The sequence below is a fragment of the Hypanus sabinus genome, chromosome 16 (genome assembly GCF_030144855.1).
Source record: "Hypanus sabinus isolate sHypSab1 chromosome 16, sHypSab1.hap1, whole genome shotgun sequence".
NCBI lineage: Eukaryota > Metazoa > Chordata > Chondrichthyes > Myliobatiformes > Dasyatidae > Hypanus > Hypanus sabinus.
The window spans coordinates 413,590-441,032 of NC_082721.1; the positions used below are offsets into that span (position 1 = coordinate 413,590).

Here is a 27,443-nt window from a genome sequence, read left to right on the forward strand (position 1 = left end):
CGCGTTCACGGACCACAAACCGCTTACCTTTGCGTTTACAAAAGCGTCCGACCCCTGGTCGTCCCGCCAGCAACGCCACCTGTCCTACATCTCTGAATACACGACGGATGTCCGGCACGTCTCGGGTAAGGACAATGTCGTGGCGGATGCGCTCTCTCGCCCTACCGTTCATGCCCTTTCCCAAGGGGTAGACTTTGAGGCACTGGCAGAGGCGCAGCAGGCGGATGAGGAGATTCCGAGTTACAGAACCGCAGTGTCCAGTTTGCAGCTCCAGGACCTCCCCGTGGGCCCGGGTGAAAGGACCCTACTCTGTGACGTCGCCACTGGCCAGCCCCGTCCAGTCGTCCCGACAGCCTGACGGCGACGCGTTTTTGACTCCATTCATAACTTGGCGCATCCCTCCATCCGGACAACTGTCCGGATGGTTTCCAGCAGGTTCGTTTGGCACGGACTCCGCAAACAGGTCAGTGAATGGGCCAAAACGTGCATGCACTGCCAGATGGCCAAGGTGCAGCGGCACACCAAAGCCCCACCGCAGCAGTTCCATCCCGCCTACCGGTGTTTCGACCACATTCATGTGGATATCGTGGGCCCCCTGCCAGTGTCGCGCAGAGCGCGGCACCTCCTGACTATCGTGGACCGGTTCACAAGATGGCCAGAGGCGGTCCCGCTCACCTACACCACCTCCGAATCTTGCGCCCGAGCCCTGATCGCCACCTGGATATCTCGCTTTGGTGTACCAGCCCACATTACCTCCGACAGAGGCGCCCAGTTCACCTCCAGCCTGTGGTCAGCTATGGCCAGCCTTTTGGGGACTCAGCTGCACCACACCACTGCCTACCACCCACAGTCGAACGGGCTAGTGGAGCGTTTCCACCGTCACCTGAAGTCGGCCCTCATGGCCCGCCTGCGAGGAGCCAACTGGGCGGACGAGCTTCCCTGGGTCCTACTCGGCATCCGCACAGCGCCCAAGGACAACCTGCACGCCTCGTCGGCCGAGTTGGTATACGGCGCGCCCCTGGTCGTCCCCGGGGAGTTCCTACCAGCCCCAAGGGGGCAAGAGGAAGATCCCGCAGCAGTCCTGGGCAGACTACGCGAGAAGCTCGATAACCTGGCCCCCATACACACTTCACAGCACAGGCGGCACCCGACCTGCATACCCAAAGACCTACAGAACTGTAAGTTTGTGTTTGTACGAAGGGGCGGGCATCGGCCACCGCTGCAGCGGCCATACGAGGGGCCATTTATGGTGCTCTGGAACAACAGGTCCACGTTCGTGCTGGACGTTGGGGGGAAAGAGGAGGTTTTCACGGTGGACCGCCTCAAACCGGCCCATGTGGACCTGGCGCAACCGGCCGAGTTTCCGGCACCTCGGCGGAGAGGCCGACCTCCCAAGCAGGTTCTGGCCCAGACTGCGGACATTGGGGGGTGTATCGCCGGTTCTGGGGGGGGGTTATGTGGCGACCCTTTTCCTGGCACATCCGAACCGACTCACAATTAGATAGCCTATGGGGGTTTGCGAGCACAGAGCTTTGGAGCCTGTGCGCCATGGGGGGCAGGTTGAGGGAGGCTTAAAAGTGAGGCTGAAGATTTCGAATAAAGTTTTTTCCTTCGACTGCAGTTACCGACTCCGTGTCGTAATTTTAGCGCTGCGTGTAGCACACCGCTACAAACCTACAGCTCCATCCACAACTCCTCCGATCTTTGTGTCATCTGCAAATTATTCACCCATCCTTCTGCCTCCACATCCAGGGCATTTATAAAAATCACAAATAGCAGAGGTCCCAGGACAGATCCCTGCGGCACTCCACTAGTCACCGACCTTCAGCCAGAATACATTCCTTCCACAACTACCCTCTGCTTTCTTCCTTTAAGCCAATTTTTTATCCCGACAGACAAGATTCCACTTACCCCATGCCTCATGACTTTCTGGATGAGTCTCTCATGAGGGACCTTGTCAAATGCTTTGCTAAAGTCCATGTAGACCACATCCACTACCTACCCTCATCAATTTCTTTTGTTACCTCTTCAAAAAACTCAATCAGGGTTGTGAGGCACGATCTTCCCTTCACAAAGCCATGATGACTATCCATGAGTAGACTGTACTTCTCCAAATGCTCATAGATCCTATCCTTAAGAATCTTTTCCAGTAGTTTGCATACCACTGATGTAAGACTCACTGGTCTACAGTTCCCAGGTTTCTCCCTATTACCTTTTTTAAACAAGGGAACTACATTTGTCATTCTCCAGTCCTCTGGCACTTCCCCTGCAGCCAAAGAGGATTCAAAGATCATAGCTAATGCTACTGTGATCGCTTCTCTCAGTTCCCACAACAACCTGGGGTGTATCATATCTGGCCCTGGGGATTTATCAATCTTAATGTTTTTAAGAAGATCCAGCACTTTTTCTTCCTTAATCTCCACATTGCCCAGCACACAGGCCCGCTCTATTTCGACTGCATTCTGATCAAGATCCTTTTCACTTGTGAATACTGAAGCAAAGTATTCATTTAGGACCTCCCCAACCTCCTCTGCTTCCAGGCACATGTTGCCCTCTTTATCCTTTAGCAGTCCCACCTTCGTTCTCGTCATCCTCCTATTCTTCACATACTCATAAAATGCCTTGGGATTCTCCTTAATCCTACATGCCAAGGCCTTCTCATGTCCCCTTCGAGGTCTCCTTAGTCCTTTCTTTAGCTCCTTCCTGGAGACCCTATATTTTCATAAGCCCCTCCTACTTCCTGCTTCTTATATCTAACATATGGTTCCTTTTTCCTCTTGACGAGTTGTCTCACATGTTTTGTCAAATACAGTTCCCTTTTCCTACCATTTTTTTCCTTGCCTCAGTGGGACAAACCTATCCTGAACCCAGCTCAAGTGGTCCCTAAACTTCTCCCACATTACTTCTGTGCTTTCCCCTTTGAACATCTGTTTCCAATTTACTCTCGCTAGTTCCTGCCTCATTCCTTCAAAGTTAGCCCTTCCCCAGTTAAGCACTTTACCACTTCGTCTGATTTTATCCCTTTCTATAGCTATGTTGAAGCTAAGGGAGTTGTGGTCACTCTCACCAAAATGCAACCCCACCAAGCAGTCTGTCACCTGACCAGACACACTTGACAAATTCAGCCCCATTTATCCCCCTTGCACTCAGGAGGTGCCAGTCAATATGAGGGAAGTTGAAATCACCCATAACTACTACCTTGTATTTCCTGCGCCATTCTAAAATCTGTCTGCTTATCTGCTCCTACCTTCTGTTTGTTTTTAAAAGCTTCCCAGTTCTCTAACTTCCTGTTAATTTTTGCTCTATTACATGCCCTCTCTTTGGTTTTTATGTTGGCTTTGACTTTTCTTGTTTGCCACGGTTGTGTCATTTTTCCTTTAGAATACTTCATACTCTTTGGGATGTACACATCCTGTGACTTCTGAATTGCTTCCAGAAATTCCAGCCATTGCTGCTCTGTCGTCATCCCTGCCAGTGTTCTTTTCCAATCAACACTGGTTAACTCCTCTCTCACAGAAACATAGAAAATAGGTGCAGGAGTAGGCCCTTTGGCCCTTCGAGCCTGCACCGCCATTCAGTATGATCATGGCTGATCATCCAACTCAGAACCCTGTACCTGCTTTCTCTCCATACCCCCTGATCCCTTTAGCCACAAGGGCCATATCTAACTTCCTCTTAAATATAGCCAATGAACCAGCCTCAACTGTTTCCTGTGGCAGAGAATTCCACAGATTCACCACTCTCTGTGTGAAGAAGTTTTTCCTCATCTCGGTCCTAAAAGGCTTCCCCTTTACCTATAAACATGCCTCTATAATTCCCTTTATCCCAGTGTAGTACTGATACTTCTGACTTTAGCTTCTCCTCAAATTTTAGGGTGAATTTGATCACTTGCCCCTAAGGGTTCTTTTACCTCGTCTCTAATCAATTCTGGTTCATTGCACAGCACCCAATCTAGAATAGTTGATCCCCTAGTGGGCTCAACCACAAGCTGATCTAAAAAAGCCATCTTGAAGGAACTCTAGAAATTCTCCCTACTGGAATCTACCATCTATCCGATTTTCCCAATCTGCCTGCATATTGATGTCCCTCATGACTATTGTAACATTGCCCTCTTGGCATGCATTTTCTATCTCACATTGTAATTTGAAGGCCACATGCTTACTACTGTCTGTATACAACTCCAATCAGTGTCTTTTTACTCTTGCAGTTCCTTAGCTCTATCCTTAATGCTTCAACACTTTCTGACCCTATGTCACCTTTTAAATTTATGTGATATGACTTTTCGGTCAGCACCACGGGGATAGTAGTGCCCAATCCACATCTTTTCACAGCACTCAAACATGAAGAAGCATAGCACTGATCACCCAATACAAGCCTCTCCCTGTTCTACTCAACCATGCTCCTCTGTAGCCTATCTTCACCTGATCCCTGCTGTGTGAAGTGTCCTCCTGGTTCATGCCCTTCAAATTCCAGTTACTGCTTCCTCATCACCCCACATCAAAAAATTAAATAGCATAGAAACAGGACCTCTCAGTGAATCTCGTCCAAACCAACTGGAAGGCCTATCAGTGCTAATCCCATTTTCCTGCATTAGATCCTCTACTCTTTTCCAACCCAACTACCTGGTCAAATATATTTTCAATATTTTTTAAAATTGCTTCTGCCTCTACCACTGCCTCTGGCAGTTCATTCTGATAAGTGAACCCTCCGGACTCCTTTAAATTTCTCCCCTTAAACCTGTGCCCTCCAGTTGTAGATTCTCATGACTTGGGAAAAATGATTGTGACTATCTTATTTATGCCTTCATGTTCAATGGTCATGAACGTTGGTAGAAGGAATAAAGGTGTAGACTATTTTCTAAGCAGAAAGAAAATTCAGAAATTGGAGGCACAAAGGGACTTGGAGGTCATTGTGCAAGATTGTCTAAAAGTTAACTTGCAGGTTGGATTGGTGGTCAAGAAGGCAAATTTTAGTATTCATTTTAAGAGAAGTAGTATATGAGAGCAAGGATGTATTGCTGTGGTTTTATAAGGCATTGGTCAGACTGCCCTTGGAGTATTATGAGCAGTTTTGGGCCTCTTATTTAAGAAAGGATGTGCTGGCATTGGAGATAGTCCAGAGGAGGCTCACAAGACTGATTCTGGGAATGAAAGGGTTAGTGTATGAGGATAGTTTGTTTCTGGGCCTGTACTTGCTGGTGCTTGGAAGAATGGGGGTGGGGGGAAGGTATCATTGAAACCTATCAAATATTCAAAGACCTAGATAGAGTGGATGTGCAGAAGATGTTTTCAATAGTGAGTAAATCCAGGATAGAAGACATGCCCTCAGAACAGAAGAATGTCCCTTTGGAACAGAGATGAGGAAGAATTTCTTTAGCTGAGGGTGGTGAATATATGGAAGTCATTGCTAAAAAAGGGTGTGGAAGCCAAGGCAGTGGCCGTGTCTAAAGCAGGTTCTGCTGAAGGGTCTCAGCTGGAAGGGTCAACTGTACTCTTTTCCTTAGATGTTGCCTGACCTGCAGAAATCCTCCAGCATTTGTGAGTTGCTCAGATTTCCAGCATCTTCAAATTTTCTCTGTTTTGTGGGTATATATAACGTGGAGGTTGATACGTTCTTAGTAAGGGTGTCAAAGGTTACGGGGAGAAGGCAGGAAAATGGGGTTAAGAGAGACAATAAATCAGACATGATGGAATGATTGAGAAAATCAATAAGCCAAAGACCTAATTCTGCTCCTAATTCTTGTGGTCTAATAATGTCATCCTTCAGTCTTCTGTATTGCAGTGAGAATAAACTAGCATATTCAATCTCCCTTTAGCCCTGTATTTCCGGCAACATCCTGGTATATCTCCCTGTACTCTCAATATTGTTGCCTATCAGAGCAAAGCATTTCCTGTAGATCTAACTCAGTTGCTATGGTTACAGTGCTGACCAAATGGCAGTGATGTCCACAGGAGAAAGAAGTTCTACCAACATTGATGATAGAGCTAACTGGAAAAAAGAGTACATCATATACCAGTCACAGTGGATTAAGAATGTGCATGCATTGGGAAATATTAGTCTGATTTGTCTCAGTTGGCTTACTTCAACACAAACAGTCAGGAAGTACTTGTTGAAATCCTTGGGGCTGCAGCGTAGGATGTAAAGACCTTTCCTGTTTCGATGCTTCCTTAGCTTGGACACAGCAAAGTCGGAGCTGCCATGGAAGAAGAGAACTTAGAATTAAAAAAATAAAATAATTGCATGGACCCTCCAAGAGCCAAGGTGATGGACTTGATGTAGGGAGGTGAAGTGGAATTGTTACCACCAGACAGGCATAGTATGGCCACTTTTAATTGAGACAGAATGCAGTGAAGTTCAGATTCTCACATTACAAACTGCTTAAGCCTCATTAACTTATCCACCACTTCTGCTTTTCATCATTATCTGTTGCCAGAAACCAACAAGGGTTTAGTTGTCTGCTTGTTCTTTCAGAGGAGGAACATACAGCACACAGGCAGAAGAGAATGCAGACATCTTTTGGTCTAATGAGTTCTAAGAAACTGGAGCACTCTCATTCCCAGAACATACGTGATTGGTCCATGACAATTGTCCTCAATGTGTTGCAGCAGCTTCGGGGGAGCCACTTCTTTGCAGAGGTAATGGTGAGCATCAGCAGTCAGTCTGTAATAGCCATCAATCAGGGCGATGAAAGATAGAGCCTCTCTTAGGCTGGGAAACACTGCCTCCTGGAGGATTGGAAGAGTGAGGTAACCATTAGATAGATGTGACAGAGACAGGCTGCCAATAGTCTGGAACACAGGAGTGAAACACACAATGCATTTCTCTGGGTTTTTTTTGTTGCAGCATAAATATAGTCCAGATATTGTGAAGGGAAACTCCACCCCCCCCCCCCGACACAGACACTGTTGCATTACCCACCATTTCTCTAAGATTAACATCCAACACTTTCTCAACACCCACTGCTCTCACTCCTCACAAATAATTTCAAAAACAAGGTGACAGTAGCCAGCTTTTCAAAATCAAAAGAAATGCAAATGCTGCAAATCTGAAATTAAAGCAGAAAATGCAATAAATACTGAACAGACCAGGAAGCATTTGTGAAGAGAGGCAGATATACAAAGTAGAACTAAAGTTTCAGTTAATGTTCTCCCACTTCTTACCCCTTCACAATCAGTTTTGACCTGCTGAGTATTTCAAACACCCTTAGTTTCATTTCAAACCTTACCCTGGTGTCCTGAGGTCAATAATTATTTCTTAATCAATGTTCATTAGACAATATCTGATATTATTATATCAAATTTGTTTTGTAGAATCTTGCTGTGCCTGCTTTATCACAGGTAATATCTCTGTGTAATGTTCATAAGGTAGGAGAACAATAGTTTCTGGGCTGCAAACACCTTTCAGCAAAGAGTCACAGAAGATTATGCAGAGCAGACTCAATGGGCTGAATAGCCTAATCCTGCTCCTATGTCTTATGTCTTATGACAGCACAGAAACAGGCTCTTTTGCCCATGTAGACCATGCCAAACCATTAATCTGTCTTGTGCCATTGACCTGCACCCAGACCATAGTCCTCCATACCATCCCTTATCCACGTACCTATCCAAGCTTCTCTTAAATGTTGAAATTCAGCTTGCATGCACCACTTGCACTGGCAGCTCGTTCCAGAGTCTCACCAGCTTCTGAGTGAAGAAGATCCCCTCAGGTTCCCCTTAAACATTTCTCCTTTCACCCTTTACTTTTGGCCTCTAGTTCTAGTCTCACCCAACCTCAGTGGAAAAAACCTGCTTGCATTTACCCTACCTATATCTGGACGATTTTATATGCTTCTATCAAATCTTCTCTCAATTTTCTACATTCTAAGAAATAAAGTCCTAACCTATTCAATCTTTCCCTGTAACTCAAGTTCTCCAGTCCTGGCAACGTGCTTGTGAACTTTCTCTTTCAATCTTATTTACATCTTTCCGTTAGGTACTGTAGCTGTCCAAAACTGCACACAATGCTCTAAATTAGGCCTCACCAATATCTTATACAATTTCAACATAATGTCCCACCTCATGTACTTGCTACATTGATTTATGAATGTCAATGTGCCAAAAGCTTTCTTTATGATCCTATCTACCTATGGCTTCATTTTTTTAGGAATTATTAATATATATTCCCAGATCCCTCTGTTCTACTATACTCCTCAGTGCTCAGATGCTCACCATGTAAGACCCACCCTGGTTGGTTGGTTCTCACAAAGTGCAACACATCACATTTGCCTGCATTAAATTCCATCAGCCATTTTTCAGCCCATTTTTCCAGCTGATCCATATCTCACTGCAAGATACAACAGTCTTCTTTGCCATCCACTATGTCCCAAATCTTGGTGTCATCTGCAAATTTGCTATTCGGTTGACCACATTATCATACAAACCATTGATATGGATGAAGAACCAATGGGCGCAGCACCAATCCCTGCAGCATTCCCTAGTCAGAGAGGTAACCATCTACTACTGCTCTTTGGCTTCTCCCACAAAGTCAATGTCTAAACTGATTTACTACCTCAACCTGAATGCCAAGCAACTGAACCTTCTTGACCAACCTCCCATGTAAGACCTTGTCAAGGACATTGCTAAAGTCCATCCATACAACATCCACTAGCTTGCCTTCATCAATATTCCTGGTAACTTCCTTGAAAATCTCTATAAAATTGTTTAGACACAACATACCATTCATTAAGTTATGTTGATAGTCCCTAATCAGTCCCTGTCTATCTAAATATTTATATATCCGGTCCCTTAGAAAACCCTCCAATAACTTTCCCACTACTAATGTCAGGCTCACTGGTCTATAAATTCCCAGCTTCTTTTTAGAGCCTTTCTTATACAACAGACCATTAGTTATCCTCCAATCCTTTGGCACCTCACCCATGTCTTAGAAGGTTTTAAATATCTGTTCGAGCATCTGTAATTCCTGCACTATCCTACCACAGGGTCTGAGCAAACCCTTTGTCAGGCCCTGGGAATTTATCCGTCCTAATTTTCCTCAAGGCAGCAAACCCTCCTACTTTATAATCTGTACAGGTCCAAAACTCTGCTGCTGCTTTGCCTCACACCTGTAAACTCTGTGTCCATCTCCCAACTAAATACAGATGCAAAAAAAAATGTTTAAGATCTCCTCTATCTCTTTCAGCTCCATGTTTCGATTAACACTCTGATCTTCCAGAGAACCAATTTAATCTCCTGCTATCCATAAGGCCATAAGATTTAGGAGCAGAATTAGGGCATTCGGTCCATCACATCTGCTCCAACATTTCATCATGGGTTGTCCAATTTTCCTCTCAGCACCAGTCTCCTGCCTTTCTCCTCATATCCCTCATGCCCTGACCAATCAAGAATCTATCAGACTCTGCCTTAAATATACATAAAGTCAAACCTCACAGCTGCCTATGGCAAAGAATTCCACAGATTCGCACAATCTCTGGCTAAAGAAATTCTTCCTCATCTCCGTTGAAAAGGATGCCCCTCTATTCTGAGGCTGCATTCTCTAGTCTTAGACACTCCCATCAAAGGAAACATCCTATCCACATCCACTCTATCAAGGCTTTCACCATTCGATAGGTTTCAGTAAGTTCACCCCTAATTCTTCTGAATTCTAGTGAAAACAGGCCGAGAGCTATCAAGCACTTTTTATATGACAAGCCATTCAATTCTAGAATCATTTTCGTGGATCTCCTTTGAACCTTCTCCAGTTTCAGCACATCTTTTCTAAGATACTTTTGCTCTTAATATATCTGAAGAAGCCTTTAGGATTCTCCTTCACCTTGTCTTCTAGAACAACATCAATCCTTTGATCCCTCCCAATTTTATTTTTAAGTGTTCTCTTGGATTTCTTATACTCAAGATCCTCATTTATTTCTACCTACCTATACCCGCTATGTACCTCCTTACTTTTCTTAGCCAGGGTCTCAAAATTTCTTGAAAACTAGGGTTCCTAAACCTGTTACACTTGCCTTTTATTCTGACAAGAACACACTAGCACTGTGCTCTCTATATTTCACTTTTGAAGATCCACCACTTACCAAATACAACTTTGCCAGAAATTAACCTGTCCAACTCCACACTTACCAGACAGATCATTTCTCCAATTTAGAATTTCAACCCAAGGACCAGACCTATCCTTTCCTATCATAACATTGAAACTAATGGCATTATAATCACTAGATACAACATGTTCCCCTACATAAACTTCTGTTACCTTCCCTGTATCATTCCCAAGTAGGAGATCTAGTATCGTATTCACTCTAGTTGGGACTTCCATGTACTGAATAAGGAAACTTTCCTGAAAACATTTCACAAACCCTTCCCATCCAACACTTTCACAGTTTGGAAGTCCCAGTCAATATGTAGAAAGTTAAAATCACCTACTATCATAACAATAGGCAATAGACAATAGGTGCAGGAGTAAGCCATTTGGCCTTTTGAGCCAGCACCGCTATTCACTGTGATCATGGCTGATCATCCACAATCAGTACCCCTTTACTGCCTTCTCCCCATATCCCTTGACTCTGCTATCTTGAAGCGCTCTATCTAATTCTTTCTCGAAAGCATCCAGAAAATTGGCCTCCACTGCCTTTTGAGGCAGAGCATTCCACAGATCCACAACTCTCTCAGTGAAAAAGTTTCCTCAGCTCTGTTCTAAGTGGCCTACCCTTTATTCTTAAACTGTGGCCTCTGGTTCTGTTCTCCCCCAACATCGGGAACATGTTTCCTGCCTCTAGCATGTCCAATCCCTTAATAATTTTATATGTTTCAATCAGATCCCCTCTCATCCTTCCAAATTCCAGTGTATACAAGCCCAGTCGCTCCAATCTTTCAATATATGACAGTCCTGCTATCCCAGGAATTAACCTTGTGAACCTACGCTGCAATCCCTCAATAGCAAGAATGTCCTTCCTCAAATTTGGAGACTAAAACTGCACACAATACTCCAGGTGTAGTCTCACCAGGGTCCTGTACAACCGCAGAAGGACCTCTTTGCTTCTATACTCAACTCCCCTTGTTATGAAGGCCAACATGCCATTAGCTTTCTTCACTGCCTGCTGTACCTGCATGCTTACTTTCAGTGACTGATGAACAAGGACACCTAGATCTTGTTGTACTTCCTCTTTTCCTAACTTGACACCATTCAGATAGTAATTTGCCTTACTGTTCTTGCCACCAAAGTGGATAACCTCACATATGTCCACATTAAACTGCATCTACCATGTATCTGCCCACTCACCCAACCTGTCCAAGTTGCCCTGCATTCTCATAACATCCTCCTCACATTTCACACTGCCACCCAGCTTTGTGTCATCTGCAAATTTGCTAATATTATTTTTAATCCCTTCATCTAAATCACTAATGTATATTGTAAATAGCTGCGGTCCCAGCACTGAGCCTTGTGGTACCCCACTAGTCACTACCTGCCATTCTGAAAGGGATCCATTAATCCCTATTCTTTGTTTCCTGTCTGCCAACCAATTTTCTATCCATGTCAGTACCCTACCACCAATACCATGTGCTCTAATTTTGCCCACTAATCTCCAATGTGGGCCCTTATCAAAGACTTTCTGAAAGTCCAGGACACTACATCCATTGGCTCTCCCTTGTCCACTTTCATAGTTACATTCTCTAAAAATTCCAGAAGATTAGTCAAGCATGATTTCCCCTTTGTAAATCCATGCTGACTCAGACTAATCCTGTTACTGCTATCCAAATGTGCCGCTATTTCATCTTTTATAATTGACTCCAGCATGGTGGCACTGATGTCAGGCTAACTGGTCTATAATTCTCTGTTTTCTCTCTCCCTCCTTTCTTAAAAAGTAGGATAACATTAGCTACCCTCCAATCCATGGTAACTGATCCTGAATCTATAAAACATTGGAAAGTGATTACCAATGCATCCACAATTTCTAGAGCCACCTCCTTAAGTACCCTGGGATGCAGACCATCAGGCCCAGGGGACTTATCAGCCTTCAGTCCCATCAGTCTACCCAACACCCTTTTCTGCCTAATGTGAATTTCCTTCAGTTCCTCTGTTACCCTAGGTCATCTGGCCACTATTACATCTGAGAGATTGTTTGTGTCTTCCCTAGTGAAGGAACCTTACATTTCTTGAAAGTCTGCAACCTCTCTACAAATTTGTCCCATGGACTGTTGGGTGGTCTATAATATAATGCCATTCACATTGTCATACCTTTCTTATTCCTCATTTCTACCCATAAAGGCTCACTAGATGAGTTATCCAGTCTGTCCTGTCTGAGCATTGACATGACATTTTCCAGGACTAGTAATGCCACCATCAACCCCACCCCACCAACTTAATCCATCCCTCTCTATCAGGTCTAAAACACAGGAGCCCTGGAACAGTGAGCTGCCAGTACTGCTCCTCCTGCAACTAACTCTCACTACAATATCATCATTCCATGTGTTGATTCATACCCTGAGCTCAACTACCTTTTCTACAATACTCTTGCATTGAAATATACACAGCCCAGAAAATTAGTCCCACCATGTTCAACCCTTTGATTCGCTTTGACTCTTATTTAAACATCCCCACCACCCCCACCCCCATGCAACACTAACAAACCTTTCTGCTGGGATTTTAGTCCTCCAACAGTTCAGGTGAAACTGTCCCTTCTATACAGGTCCCACCTTCCCTGGAAGAGAGCCAAGTGATCCAAAATTCTGAATCCCTCCCTCCTACACTAACTCCTTAGTCATGTGTTAAACTGTATAATCTTCCTAGTTCTGGCTTCACTAGCACTTGGCATGGGTAGCAATCTTGAGATCACAATCCTGGTGGTCCTGTCCTTTAATTTAGCTCCTAACTTCTTGAACTCACTTTGCATGACCTTGTCACCCCTCTTACCCTTGGCGTTATTACCAAAGTACACCACAAGTTCTGGCTGCTCTCCCTCCCACTTAAGAGTGCTGTGGACTCAATCAGAGATGTCCCTAACCTTGGCATCCAGGAGGCAATATAGCATCCAGGAATCTCATTCTCATCTACAGAACCACCTTTCTGTTCCCCTACACAACAAATTCCGTATCATCACAGCTTGCCTCTTCTCCCCCTTCTCTTCTGAGTCAAAGAATCAGACCCATTGTCAGAAGCATGACCACTGCAGCTTTCCTCTTTTAGGTTATTCCCCCTCACCTCAAAAATATCCAAAATAGTACTCCTGATGGTTACCCACTTACCTGTGTCCTGCATCTTGGGTGTAACTACCTCCCTATATCTCCTGTCTATCAACCCCTCAGCCTCCTGAATGATCCAGAGTTGATCTAGTTTCAGCTCCAACTCCTTTACGTGGTCTGTTACAAGCTGTGGCTGAATGAACTTCTCGCAGGTGTCATCGGGGACACTGGAGGTCTCCCTACTTTCACACATCTTACATGAGGAGAATTCCACTATCCTGCCTAACGTCCCTACTGGTTGAAATGTGTAATAAGAAAGAAATAAAGTAAGAATAAATAACAAAAAAATTCTAACTATAGCCTATACCTTTCCTTGCTGAAGTCTCAATGAGCCATTGCCACAACTCTCCACACTAACTCTGGCCCACTCACTCAATGGCCATTCCATTTAAATCCAATTTCTTTCTATCGGATCTTCTCAAGTGCCTAGTTATGCACAATCCAATGTCTCCTTGGGAACTGTGGTGCTCAGAATGTGTTTTTGCCTGTATTATCCAGAAACTAACCTATTAGATTTGATTGTGTCTGACAAGGTATTCGCTACAATAGATCCAAAACCTTCAAGATGTTCTGCAGATTTTGGAACACATATGTTGATCCAGATTTCTGACATCTGCAGAACTTCTTCTGTTTCTATTATTTCTAACTTGATTCCTGGTTGGGACATTGAAGGTTTGAGTCTCCATTACCAAATACTTTGCCATTCAGAAAAACAAAGTGTTGACATTCCATGTTGAATAAATTTAGAAACATAGAAAACCTACAGCACAATACAGGCCCTTTGGCCCACAAAGTTGTGCCGAACCTGTCCCTACCTTACTAGACTTCCCCATAGCCCTCTATTTTTTTAAGCTCCATGTACCTATTGAAAAGTCTCTTAAAAGTCTCTATTGCATCCACCTCCACTACCGTTGCTGGCAGCCCATTTCACGCACTCACCACTTTCTGAGTAAAAAACTTACCCTTGACATCACAATAGACAATAGATGCAGAAGTAGACCATTCGGCCCTTCGAACCTGCACCGCCATTCTGAGATCATGGCTGATCATCTACTATCAATACCCGGCTCCTGCCTTGTCCCCATATCCCTTGATTTCCTTATCAATAAGATACCTAACTAGCTCCTTGAAAGCATCCAGAGAATTGGCTTCCACTGCCTTCTGAGGCAGTGCATTCCAGACCCCCACAACTCTCTGGGAGAAGAAGTTTTTCCTTAACTCTGTCCTAAATGACCTACCCCTTATTCTCAAACCATGCCCTCTGGTACTGGACTCTCCCAGCATCTGGAACATATTTCCTGCCTCTATCTTGTCCAATCCCTTAATAATCTTATAAATTGCAATCAGATCCCCTCTCAATCTCCTTAATCTCAATCACCTCTGAACCTACTTCCTAGCACCTCAAACCTGTGTCCTCTTGTGGCAACCATTTCAGCCCTGGGAAAAAGCCTCTGGCTATCCACACAATCAATGCCTCTCATCATCTTATACACCTCTATCAGGTCACCTTTCATCCTCCGTTGCTCCAAGGAGAAAAGGCCGAGTTCACTCAACCTGTTTTCATAAGGCATACTCCCCAATCCAGGAAACATCCATGTAAATCTCCTCTGCACCCTTTCTATGACTTCCACATCCATCCTGTAGTGAGGTGACCTGAACTGACCACGGTACTCCAAGTGGGGTCTGACCAGGGTCCTATATAGCTGCAGCATTATCTCTTGGCTCCTAAATTCAATTCCACGATTAATGAAAGTCAATACACTGTATGCCTTCTTAATCACAGCATCAACCTGCACAGTTGCTTTGAGCGTTCTATGGACTCGGACCTCAAGATCCCTCTGATCCTCCTCACTGCCAAGAGTCTTACCATTAATACTATATTCAGACATCATATTTGACCTACCAAAATGAACCACTTCACACTTATCTGGGTTGAACTCTATTTGCCACTTCTCAGCCCAGTTTTGTATCCTATCAATGTCCCACTGTAACCTCTGACAGCCCTCCACAATATCCACAACACCTTCAACCTTTGTGTCATCAGCAAACTTACTAACCCATCCCTCCACTTCCTCCAGATCATTTATAAAAACCGTGAAGAGTAAGGGTCCCACAACAGATTCCTGAGGCACACCACTGGTCACCGACATCCATGCAAGATATGATCTGTCTACAACTACTCTTTGCCTTCTGTGGGCAAGCCAGTTCTGGATCCACAAAGCAATGTCCCCTTGGATCCCATGCCTCCTTACTTTCTCAATAAACCTTGCATGGGGTACCTTACCAAATGCCTTGCTGAAATCCATATACATTACATCTACTGTTCTTCCTTCATTAATGTGTTTAGTCACATCCTCAAAAAATTCAGTCAGGCTCGTAAGGCAGGACCTACCCTTGACAAAGCCATGCTGACTATTCCTAATCATATTATACCTCTCCAAATGTTCATAAATCCTGCCTCTCAGGATCTTCTCCATCAATTTACCAACCACTGAAGTAAGACTCACTGGTCTATAATTTCCTGGGCTATTTTTACTCCCTTTCTTGATTAAAGGAACAACATCCACAATTTTCCAATCCTCTGGAACCTCTCCCATCCCCATTGATGATTCAAAGATCATTGCCAGAGGCTCAGCAATCTCCTCTCTTGCCTCCCACAGTCGCCTGGGGTACATCTCATCTGGTCCCAGCAATTTATCCAACTTGATGCTTTTCAAAAGCTCCAGCACATCCTCTTTCTTGATATCTACATACTCAAACTTTTCAGTCTGCTGCAAGTCTGCACTACAATCACCAAAATCCTTTTCTGTAGTGTATACTGAAGTAAAGTATTCATTAAGTACCTCCACAATTTCCTCTGGTTCCATAGACACTTTCCCACTGTCACACTTGATAGGTCCTATTCTTTCACATATTATCCTCTTGCACTTCACAAACTTGTAGAATGCCTTGGGGTTTTCCTTAATCCTGTCCACCAAGGCCTTCTCATGGCCCCTTCTGGCTCTCCTAATTTCCTTTTTAAGCTCCTTCCTGTTAGCCTTATAATCTTCTAAATCCCTAACATTATCCAACTCTCTGAACCTTTGGTAAGCTTTTCTTTTCTTATTGACTAGATTTATTACAGCCTTTGTACACCACAGTTCCTGTACCATACCATAACTTCCCTGTCTTATTAGAACGTACCTATGCAGAACTCGACACAAATATCCCCTGAACATTTGCCACATTTCTTCTGTACTTTTCCCTGAGAACATCTGTTCCCAATTGAAGCTTCCAATTTCCTGCATGATAGCCTCATAATTTCCCTTACTCCAATTAAACACTTTTCTAACTTGTCTGCTCCTATCTCTCTCCAATGCTATTGTAAAGGAGATAGAATTATGATCACTATCTTTATAATGCTCTCCCACTGTGAGATCTGACACCTGACCAGGTTCATTTCCCAATACCAAATCAAGTACAGTCTCTCCTCTTGTAGGCTTATCTACACATTGTGTTACAAAAACATCCTGAACACACCTAACAAACTCCACCCCATCTAAACCCCTTGCTCTAGGGAGATGCCAATCCATATTTGGGAAATTAAAATCTTCCACCTGCCTATAACTCCTTTCTATCACCTCCTCACTCTCCCTGACCAGATGAAGGTCATCGAGCTGCATCTCCAGTTCCCTAACATGGTCCCTTAGGAGCTGCAGCTCAACACACCGGGTGCAGAGATAGCCGTCCGGGAAGCTGAGAGACTCCAGGACCTCCTACATCTGACACCAAGCACAGAAAACCAGTCTCACACACATACTACTTCCTTTCTGCAATTAACTACCTCGTCCCGTTACTGTCTAAACCCGTTGAGCCAAAGCCTTATCACTCTGCTACCTCTCACTCTGCTGCCCACTGGATATGGCGGCCTTCTTTTTAAACTTTTCCTGCTTTACTGGCTGACATCATGAGCCTGCGCAGTCTTTCCTCTCTTTTACCCTGAGTAGTAAAACTGCCTTCGCTCCAGAAATCCTTAGCTGTTCATCCACAGCCTTCTTGCTCCAAATCAAAACACATTCTTTTTTATGCTTTTATGCCTTCAACCTTATCCAATATATTACTTTCACTGTAAAAACTTTTCAATGACCTCATAACTGGGAGACATATAATCTTCCCTCAACCTAATTTTTGAAACTAATTTTTGACATACATATTTTATTTACATACCTACAAACAATAGAGGTTGCTGCAGAGACTTCTGCTATTTGTGATATATATATAAATTACTTGAACACAAATATTGAGGGGCTGCAGGACAACATAGTGGATAGTGAGGATGGCTGTCAAAGCTATCGATCATTTGGAGGGATGGGTGGACACAAAAGTTGGAAGGTGATAGGTGGAGGCAACAAAAGGGTGGAGATCGGGGAATCTGTTAGGAATTGAAGGCGGAGCATGGAACCAAACAGGATAGGTGGGGAGCTGTCCTAGTGGGTCCCAGGTGTCCCAAGTACCCACTTTGTAGGTGATAGGCAGATGGAATAGCTGATGGAGGGGAGAGAAGCAATGTTATTAGGGGTATTAGGAGTGTTGGAAGAACTAAGTTGGTCAGGAGGAGGAATAAAACTCAACAGATGAGGAGCAGGTTGAACTATGCAGAGCTGAAACTCGAGAACTCCCTGCTCTTGATTCTGTAACATTACCTGTATTACATTACCAATGAAAAGCTCAGTTTAATGTCTAATGGAAAGGGCATCTTTGACAGTGTCATTCTCCCTCAGTGTTGCTTAAGGGCGTCAGTGTGATCCTAGGACTACAGACAGGACTTGTGGATTCCTAGGAGAGCATGTCATATACTATCAATACAGACATTCACAGCTTATTCTAAAATAACTATTCACTTGATCCTCTATTTAAATCTCTCAACAGTCTGAATTCAATATGGGAAAAAAAAAGATTTTATTTAAACTTACCAAAACCTCATTGTCTTGTTTAGTAAGTGTGACAATTCGACTTTCTTCTAAGACATAATCTCGGCTAGCCTGCTTGAGAGTGATGTCAACAATCTCTGGAAAGTCACAAAAGGGCTGCCATTGCTAAACAAGAAGGTAAATCAGAGAGAGAAGGTCTTTACACCTCTTTTCAGGCATAAATTAAAGCTGATGATAACAATTGTATTGAAAAAGCCACTTCACTGATAAATCTTAGATTAATTCTCAGCTAAGAATTTTTGTGCCACTTACTGAAACATTTGCATATCATTTATTCTTGTAACATTTGTGTCTTTAGAATGTTGGGTTCAAAATTTCTGTCTGAGAGGCTGCAGAATGCCATGGGGTGGGAGTACCAGGAGCCACACACTCACAAGTCCATCAAGGACTGAAATTCACCTCCGTTGGATGTTTCTAGATTTATATCTAACTCAAATCCTTCTACAGTCCTTAAGCATCAGTTCAAGTTATCACAAAATGTCAACTCAGTGTCCATCTCAGATGATGATCTCAGAGCCAGGGTGCTGAATCAGAGGGACATTAGGATCACATATGTACTTTGTTTCATGGAATCCTGGTTAATCCCTTCCATAACGGATGCAGCGATTCAGATCGACGGGTTTACTATACATAGTCAAGGTAGATCTATAAAGTCTCTCAAAAGCAGAGTTAGAGGATTATGCCCATAATCAACTCCTCTTAGTGCACAAATAGATCGGTGCTGATCCAATTCTGCTCACTAGACCTGGAATATCTAGCAGTTAAGTACCGTTCATCTTACCTACCATGGGAGATTTCCGGGATCATTTTGGTAACAGTATGCATTCCATATGAAGGTAGAGCCATAGATGTAGTGTATATGGATTTTAGCAAGGCATTTGATAAGGTACCCAAGCAAGGCTTATTGAGAAAGTAAAGAGGCATGGGATCCAAGGGGACATTGCCTTGTGGATCCAGAACTAGTTTGCCCACAGAAAGCAAAGAGTAGTTGTAGACGGATCACATTCTGCATGGATGTCAGTGACCAGTAGAGTGCCTCAGGGACGTTTTGTGGGACTCCTACTCTTCGGGATTTCTATAAGTGAGCTGGGTGAGGAAGTGGAGGGATGGGTTAGTAAATTTGCTAATGACACAAAGTTTGGGGGTGTTGTGGATACTGTGGATGGCTGTCAGAGGTTACAGTGAGACATTGATAGGATGCAAAACTGAGCCGAGAAATGGCAGATGGATTTCAATCCAGATAAATGCGTGGCTGAGGGATTAGAGCAAGGGGCAGGGATTCAAGTTTCTGGATCATTGGGACTTCTTTTGGGGCAGGTGTGATCTGTACAAAAAGGATGGGTTGCACTTGAATCCTAGGGGGACCAATATCCTGGCGGGGAGATTTGCTAAGGCTACTGGAGAGACTTTAAACTAGAATGGTTAGGGGGTGGGAATCAAATTGAAGAGACTAAGAGAGAGGAGGTTAGTTAACAAATAGAGAAAGCTTGTAGACAGTGTGTGAGGGAGGATAGGTAGGTGATAGAGAAGGGGAGCGCTCAGACTGATGATGTAGGGGAGAAGGAAGAAAAAGAAGATAATAGACAATAGACAATAGACAATAGGTGCAGAAATAGACCATTCAGCCCCTCGAGTCTGCACCGCCATTCTGAGATCATGGCTGATCATTCACTATCAATACCCAGTCCCTGCCTTGTCCCCATATCCCTTGATTCCCCTATCCATCAGATATCTATCTAGCTCCTTCTTGAAAGCATCCAGAGAATTGGCCTCCACCGTCTTCCGAGGCAGTGCATTCCACACCTCCACAACTCTCTGGGAGAAGAAGCTCTTCCTCAACTCTGTTTTAAATAATTGACCTCTTATTCTCAATCCATGCCCTCTGGTACTGGACTCTCCCAACATCGGGAACATATTTCCTGCCTCAATCCTATCAAATCCTTTAATTATCTTAAACGCTTCAATCAGATCCCCTCTCAATCTCTTCAATTCCAGCGTGTACAAGCCCAATCTCTCCAATCTCTCTGCGTAAGACAGCCCTGCCATCCCAGGAATCAACCTAGTGAATCTACGCTGCACTTCCTCAATTGCCAGAATGTCCTTCCTTAAACCTGGAGACCAAAACTGTACACAATATTCCAGGTGTGGTCTCACCAGGGCCCTGTACAAATGCAAAAGAACATCCTTGCTCTTGTATTCAATTCCCCTTGTAACAAAGGCCAACATTCCATTTGCCCTCTTCACTGCCTGTTGCACTTGCTCATTCACCTTCATTGACTGGTGAACTAGGACTCCTAGGTCTCTTTGCATTTCTCCCTTACCTAACTCTACACCGTCAGACAATACTCTGCCCTCTTGTTCCTGCTTCCAAAGTGGCTAACTTCATATTTATTCACATTGAATGACATCTGCCAAGTATCTGCCCACTCACCCAGCCTATCCAAGTCTCCCTGTATTCTCCTAACGTCCTCTTTGCACGTCACACTGCCACCCAGTTCAGTATCGTCAGCAAACTTGCTGATATAGTTTTCAACGCCCTCATCTAAATCATTGACATAAATCGTAAAGAGCTGTGGTCCCAATACAGAGCCCTGTGGTACCCCACTAGTCACCTCCAGCCAGTCCGAGAAACACCCATTCACTGCTACCCTTCGCTTTCTATCTGCCAACCAGTTTTCTATCCATGTTGAAACCCTTTGCACCATTAGGGATAAACAGAGAGTAAGAGGTAGAGAATTTCTTAAATGCATTTATTTTAATGCTAGGAGCATTGTAAGAAAGGTGAATGAGCTTAGAGCATGGATTGATACCTGGAAATACAATGTTGTAGCTATTAGTGAAACTTGGTTGCAGGAGGGGTGTAATTGGCAATTAAATATTCCTGGATTTCGTTGCTTCAGGTGTGATAGAATTGGAGGGGCAAGAGGGGGAGGTGTTGCATTGCTTGTCAGAGAAAATATTACAGCGGTGCTTTGACAGAATAGATTAGAGGGCTCATCTAGGGAGACTATTTGGGTGGAATTGAGGAATGGGAAAGGTGTAGTAGCACTTATAGGGGTGTATTATAGACCACCTAATGGGGAGCAAGAATTGGAGGAGCAAATTTGTAAGGAAATAGCAGGTATTTCTAGTAAGCACAAGGTTGTGATTGTAGGAGATTTTAATTTTCCACACATAGACTGGGAATCCCATTCTGTAAAAGGGCTGGATGGTTTGGAGTTAGTTTGTAAAATGTGTGCAGGATAGTTTTTTGCAGCAATACATAGAGGTACCAATTAGAGAAGGGGCAGTGGTGGATCTCCTGTTAGGGAATGAGATAGCTCAGGAGACGGAGGTATGTGTTGGGGAGCACTTTGGGTCCAGTGATCACAATGCCATTAGTTTCAATATATTTATGAAGAAGGATAGGTCTGGACCCAGGGTTGAGATTTTTGATTGGAGAGAGGCTAACTTTGAGGAGATGTGAAAGGATTTAGAAGGAGTGGATTGGGACAATTGGTTTTAAGGATGTAATAGAGAAATGGAGGTCATTTAAAGATGAAATTTTGAGGGAACAGAATCTTTATGTTCCTGTTAGCTTGAAAGGAAAGGTTAAAAGTTTGAGAGAGCCATGGTTTTCAAGGGATATTGGAAACTTAGTTCGGAAAAAGAGAAAGATCAACAATAAATATAGGCAGCATGGAGTAAATGAAGTGCTCGAGGAATATAAAGAATGTAAAAAGAATCTTAAGAAAGAAATTAGAAAAGCTAAAAGAAGATATGAGGTTGCTTTGGCAAGTAAGGTGAAAATAAATCCAAAGGGTTTCTACAGCTATTATATTAATAGCAAAAGGATAGTGAGGGATAAAATTGGTCCCTTAGAGAATCAGAGTGGACAGCTATGTATGGAGCCAAAAGAGATGGGGGAGATTTTGAACTATTTCTTTTCTTTGGTATTCACTAAGGAGAAGGATATTGAATTGTGTAAGGTAAGGGAAACAAGTAGGGTAGCTATGGAAACTATGATGGTTACAGAGGAAGAAGGACTGGCACTTTTAAAGAATATAAAAGTCGATAAGTCTCTGGGTCCTGACAGGATATTCCCTAGGACCTTGAGGGAAGTTATTGTGGAAATAGCAGATGCTCTGACAGAAATATTTCAAATGTCCTTAGAAACAGGGATGGTGCCGGAGGATTGGCATATTGCTCATGAGGTTCCATTGTTAAAAATGGGTTCTAAGAGTAAAACTAGCAATTAGCAGCCTGTGATTTTGACATCAGTGGTGGGTAAATTAATGGAAAGTATTCTTAGAGATGGTATATATATAATTATCTGGATAGACAGAGTCTGATTAGGAACAGTCAACATGGATTTGTGCGTGGAAGGTCATGTTTGACAAATCTTATTGAATTTTTTGAAAAGGTTATTAGGAAAGTTGACGAGGGTAAAGCAGTGGATGTTGGCTATATAGACTTCAGTAAGGCCTTTGACAAGGTTCCACATGGAAGGTTAGTTAGGAAGGTTCAATCGTTAGGTATTAATATTGAAGTAGTAAAATGGATTCAGCAGTGGCTGGATGGGAGATGCCGGAGAGTAGTGGTGGATAACTGCTTATCAGGTTGGAGGCCTAGTGCTGTGACTAGTGCTGTGCCTCAGGGATCTGTACTGGGTCCAATGTTGTTTGTCATATGCTTTAATGATCTGGATGATGGGGTGGTAAATTGCATTAGTAAGTATGCAGATGATATTAAGGTAGTGGTGTTATAGATAATGAAGTAGGATTTCAAAGCTTGCAGAGAGATTTAGGCCAGTTAGAAGAGTGGGCTGAAAGATGGCAGATGGAGTTTAATGCTGTTAAGTGTGAGGTGCTACATTTTGGTAGGACTAATCAAAATAGGACATACATGGTAAATGGTAGGGCATTGAAGAATGCAGTAGAACAGAGTGATCTAGGAATAATGGTGCATAGTTTCCTGAAGGTGGAATCTCATGTGGATAGGGTGGTGAAGAAAGCATTTGGTATGCTGGCCTTTATAAATCAGAGTATTGAGTATAGGAGTTGGGATGTAATGTTAAAATTGTATAAGGCATTGGTGAGGCCAAATTTGGAGTATTGTGTACAGTTCTGGTCACTGAATTATAGGAAGGATGTCAACAAAACAGAGAGAGTCCAGAGGAGATTTACTAGAATGTTACCTGGGTTTCAGCACCTAAGTTACAGAGAAATGTTGAACAAGGTAGATCTTTATTCTTTGGAGTGTAGAAGGTTGAGGGAGGACTTAATAGAGGTATTTAAAATTACGAGGGGTATAGCTATAGTTGACATGGATAGGCTTTTTCCATTGAGAGTAGGGGAGATTCAAACAAGAGGACATGAATTGAGAGTTCGGGGGCAAAAGTTTAGGGGTAACACAGAGGGAACTTCTTTACTCAGAGAGTGGTAGCTGTGTGGAATGAGCTTCCTGTAGAAGTGGTAGAGGCAGGTTTGATATTGTCTTTAAAAAGAAATTGGATAGGTATATTGTCAGGAAAGGAATGGAGGGTTATGGGCTGAGCGCAGGTCGATGGGACTAGGTGAGATTAAGTGTTCGGCACAGACTAGAAGGGCTGAGATGGCCTGTTTCCGTGCTGTAATTGTTATATGGTTATAAGTGTGAGGTGATTCATTTTGGTAGATCAAATATGATGGCAGAATATAGTATTAATGGTGAGACTCTTGGCAGTTTATAGGATCAGAGGGGTCTTGGGGTCCGAGACCATAGGACACTCAAAGCTGCTGCACAGGTTGACTCTATGGTTAAGAAGGCATACGGTGCATTAGCTTTCATCAATCGTGGGATTGAATTTAAGAGCCGAAGGTAACGTTACAGCTGTATAGGACACTGGTCAGACCCCACTTTGAGGAGCGTGCTCAATTCTGGTCGCCTCACTACAGGAAGGATGTGCAAACCATAGAAAGGGTGCAGTGGAGATTTACAAGGATGTTGCCTAGATTGGGAAGCATGCTTTATGAGAATAAGTTGAGTGAACTCGGCCTTTTCTCCTTGGAGCAATGGAGGATGAGAGGTGACCTGATAGAGGTGTACAAAACAATGAGAGGCATTGATCATGTGGATAGTCGGAGGCTTTTTCCCAGAACTGAAATGACTAGCACGAGAGGGCATATTTTTAACGTGCTTGTAAATAGGTACACAGGAGATGGCAGGGGTAAGTTTTTTTATGCAGAGAATTGTGAGTGTGTGGAATGAACTGCCAGCAGCGGTGGTGAAAGTGGATACAATAGCCATCCCCTTTTTTCAATTCCTCCATCTCAGCCGCATCTGCTCCCAGGATGAAGCTTTTCATTCCAGAACTAAAGAGATGTTCTCCTTCTTCAAAGAAAGGAGTGTCCCTTCCTCCAACATCAACGCTGCCCTCTACTGCATCTCTCTCATTTCACGCATGTCTGCCCTCACCCCAATCCTTCTATCATCCCATCAGGGATAGGGTTCCTCGTGCCCTCACCTACCACCCCACCAGCCTCCACGTCCCGCACATAAGTCATTGTCCCAACACTGACCCCTGTGGAACTCCACAGGTAACTGGCAGCCAGCCAGAATAGGATCCCTTTATTCCCGCTCTCTGTTATCTGCCAATCCATGCTACACCCATGCTAGTAACTTAACTGTAATTTCACGGGCTCTTATCTTACTAAGCATCCTCATGTGCAGCACCTTGTCAAAAGCATTCTGAAAATCCAAGTACACCACATCCTCTGCATCTCCTTTGTCCACCCTGCTTGTAATTTCCTCAAAAAATTGCAGTAGGTTTGTCAGGCAGGGTTTTCCTTTCAGGAAACCCTGCTGGCTTTGGCCTACCTTGTCGTGTGCCTCCAGGTACTCTGTAATCTCATCCCTAACAATCGATTCCAACAACTTCCCAACCACTGATGTCAGACTGATGGGTCTATACTTTCATTTCTGCTGCCTCCCACCCTTCTTAAATAGCAGAGTAACATTTGCAATTTCGTAGTCATCCGGTACAATGCCAGAATCTATCAATTCTTGAAAGATCATTGTTAATGCCTCCGCAATCTCTCCAGCTGATTCCTTCAGAACCGAAGGGTGCATCCATCAGATCCAGGGGATTTATCCATCCTCAGACCATTAAGCATCTCAGTTATAATTTTCACTGCACAAGTTATGCTGCAACTGTATAGGGTACTGGTGAGACTGCACGTGGAGTACTGTGTGCAGTTCTGGTCTCCTTACTTGAAGAGGATATACTGGCTTTGGAGGCGGTACAGAGGAGTTTAACCAGGTTGATTCTTGAGATGAGTGGGGTTAGACTTTGAGGAGAGATTGAGTCACCTGGGACTGTACTCATTTTAATTCAGAAGAATGAGAAGAGATCTTATGGAAACATAAAATTATGAAAGGGATAGATAAGACAGAGACAGGAAAGTTGCTTCCACTGGTAGGTGAAATAAGAACTAGAGGATATGACCTCAAAATTCAGGGGAGTTGATTTAGGATGGAGATGAGGAGGAACTATTTTTCCCAGAGAGTGGTGAATCTGTAGAATTCTCTGCCCAATGAAGCAATGGAGGCTACCTCGGTAGATATATTTAAGACAAGGTTGGATAGAATTTTGCAAAGTATGGGAATTAAGGGTTATGTGTAAAAGGCAGGAAGGTGGAGATAAGTCCATGGCCAGATCAGCCATGATCTTATTGAATAGTGGAGCAGGCCCAAGGCCAGATGGCCGACCCCTACTGCTATTTCTTATGCTCTTATGTTGCCTCCCCCCACTTTCTGCTTTCTGCAGGGATTGCTCCCTATGCAACTTCCTTGTCCATTCATCCCTTCCCACTGATATCCCTCCTGGCACTCACCCTTGCAAGCAGAACAGGTGCCACACCTACTCCTACACCTCCTCCCTTACTACCATTCAAGGCCCCAAACTGTCCTTCCAGGTAAGGCGACACTTCACCTGTGAGTCTGTTGGGGTTATCTACTGTATCCAGTGCTCCCAGTGAATATCGGTGAGACCCGATGTAGATTGGGAGACTGCTTTGCCAAGCACTTGTTCTCCATCCACCAAAAAATCCTAATGGCCACCCATTTTAATTCTACTTCTCATTCCCATTCTGACAAGTCAGTCCATGCCCTCTTCTGCTGTCATGATGAGGCCACACTTGGGTTGGAGAAGCCACACCTTGTATTCCATTTAGGTAGCCTCCAACCTGATGATGGCATGAACATTGATTTCTCAAACTTCTGGTAATGCCTCCACTCCTTCACCATTCCTCATTTCCCATTCCCATTTCTCTATCTCACCTTATCTTTTTACTTGCCCATCACCTCCCTCTGGTGCTCCTTCCCCCTTCCCCTTTTTTTTCCTTCTATGGCTTTCTGTGCTCTCTTATCAGATTCCCCCTTCTCTAGCCCTGTATCCCTTTCACCAATCAACTTCACAGCTCTTAACTTCAGCCCTCCTCCCCTCCTGGTTTCACCTATTGCTTTGTGTTTCTTCCTCCCCTTCCCCCTGCAACCTTCTTACTCTGACTATTCATCTTTTTTTTTTTCTCCAGTCTTGATGAAGGGTCTTGACCAATACATTAACTGTACACTTTTCCATACATGCTGCCTGGCCTGCTGAGTTCCTCCAGGATTTTGTGGTTTATTTACATTTTCTATTGACTCCGCTTCTATTCCTTGTTCCAATGAGCTTCTGTTCATCCAGAACTATCATCCCAGTTGTATCAAATTTCCACTGCCTTAAGCTTCCTCTATGTTCCTCCCTCCTCAGTCCCCCTCTCTATGTCTCAGGTCCCATTGATCTCTGGAGGGTGCAAGTGCAGGAAAAAGATGGACCATCTCAATCATTTTCTCTGATTCTCTCATCACAGATGCTGTCCCGTAGAGAATTCCAAAATTTCCTGTTTGATTTTTCCAAATGTTTGAACTCTAAATTTGCATTTCATCTTTCAGTCAAGTTATAGGCTTTGGTGTATGTAGTACAGCTGTTTGAACCCCAAACTAGTTATATCATGCTTATACTAAAGGTTTCACTCTCTATTGTGGGCACTAAACCTCCATTGTTTTCGTGCAAATATGAGGAACAAAATGCGGTGTAACTTACAAGAGAAAATCTGCAGATGCTGGAAATCTGAGCAACAAACACAAAATACTGGAGGAACTCAGCAGGCCAGACAGCATGAGAAGAGTACAGTCGATGTTTCGGGCTGAAACCCTTCGGCAGGACTGTAACTTAACACACAAC

At 43.7% G+C, this 27,443-nt stretch overlaps 1 protein-coding gene across 1 annotated transcript in view; it reads right to left on the reverse strand.

Annotated features, from left to right (window-relative positions):
- Positions 1–27,443, reverse strand: part of LOC132405933 (tyrosine-protein kinase JAK2-like) — a 194,124-nt gene that overhangs the window by 103,338 nt on the left and 63,343 nt on the right. The window contains exons 7-9 of the mRNA XM_059990935.1: positions 18,182–18,304; positions 6,568–6,725; positions 6,082–6,193 (exon numbers count right to left, since the gene is read on the reverse strand). Coding sequence (XP_059846918.1) covers positions 6,082–6,193; positions 6,568–6,725; positions 18,182–18,304 — 393 coding nt within the window. The remainder of the gene's footprint in view (positions 1–6,081; positions 6,194–6,567; positions 6,726–18,181; positions 18,305–27,443) is intronic.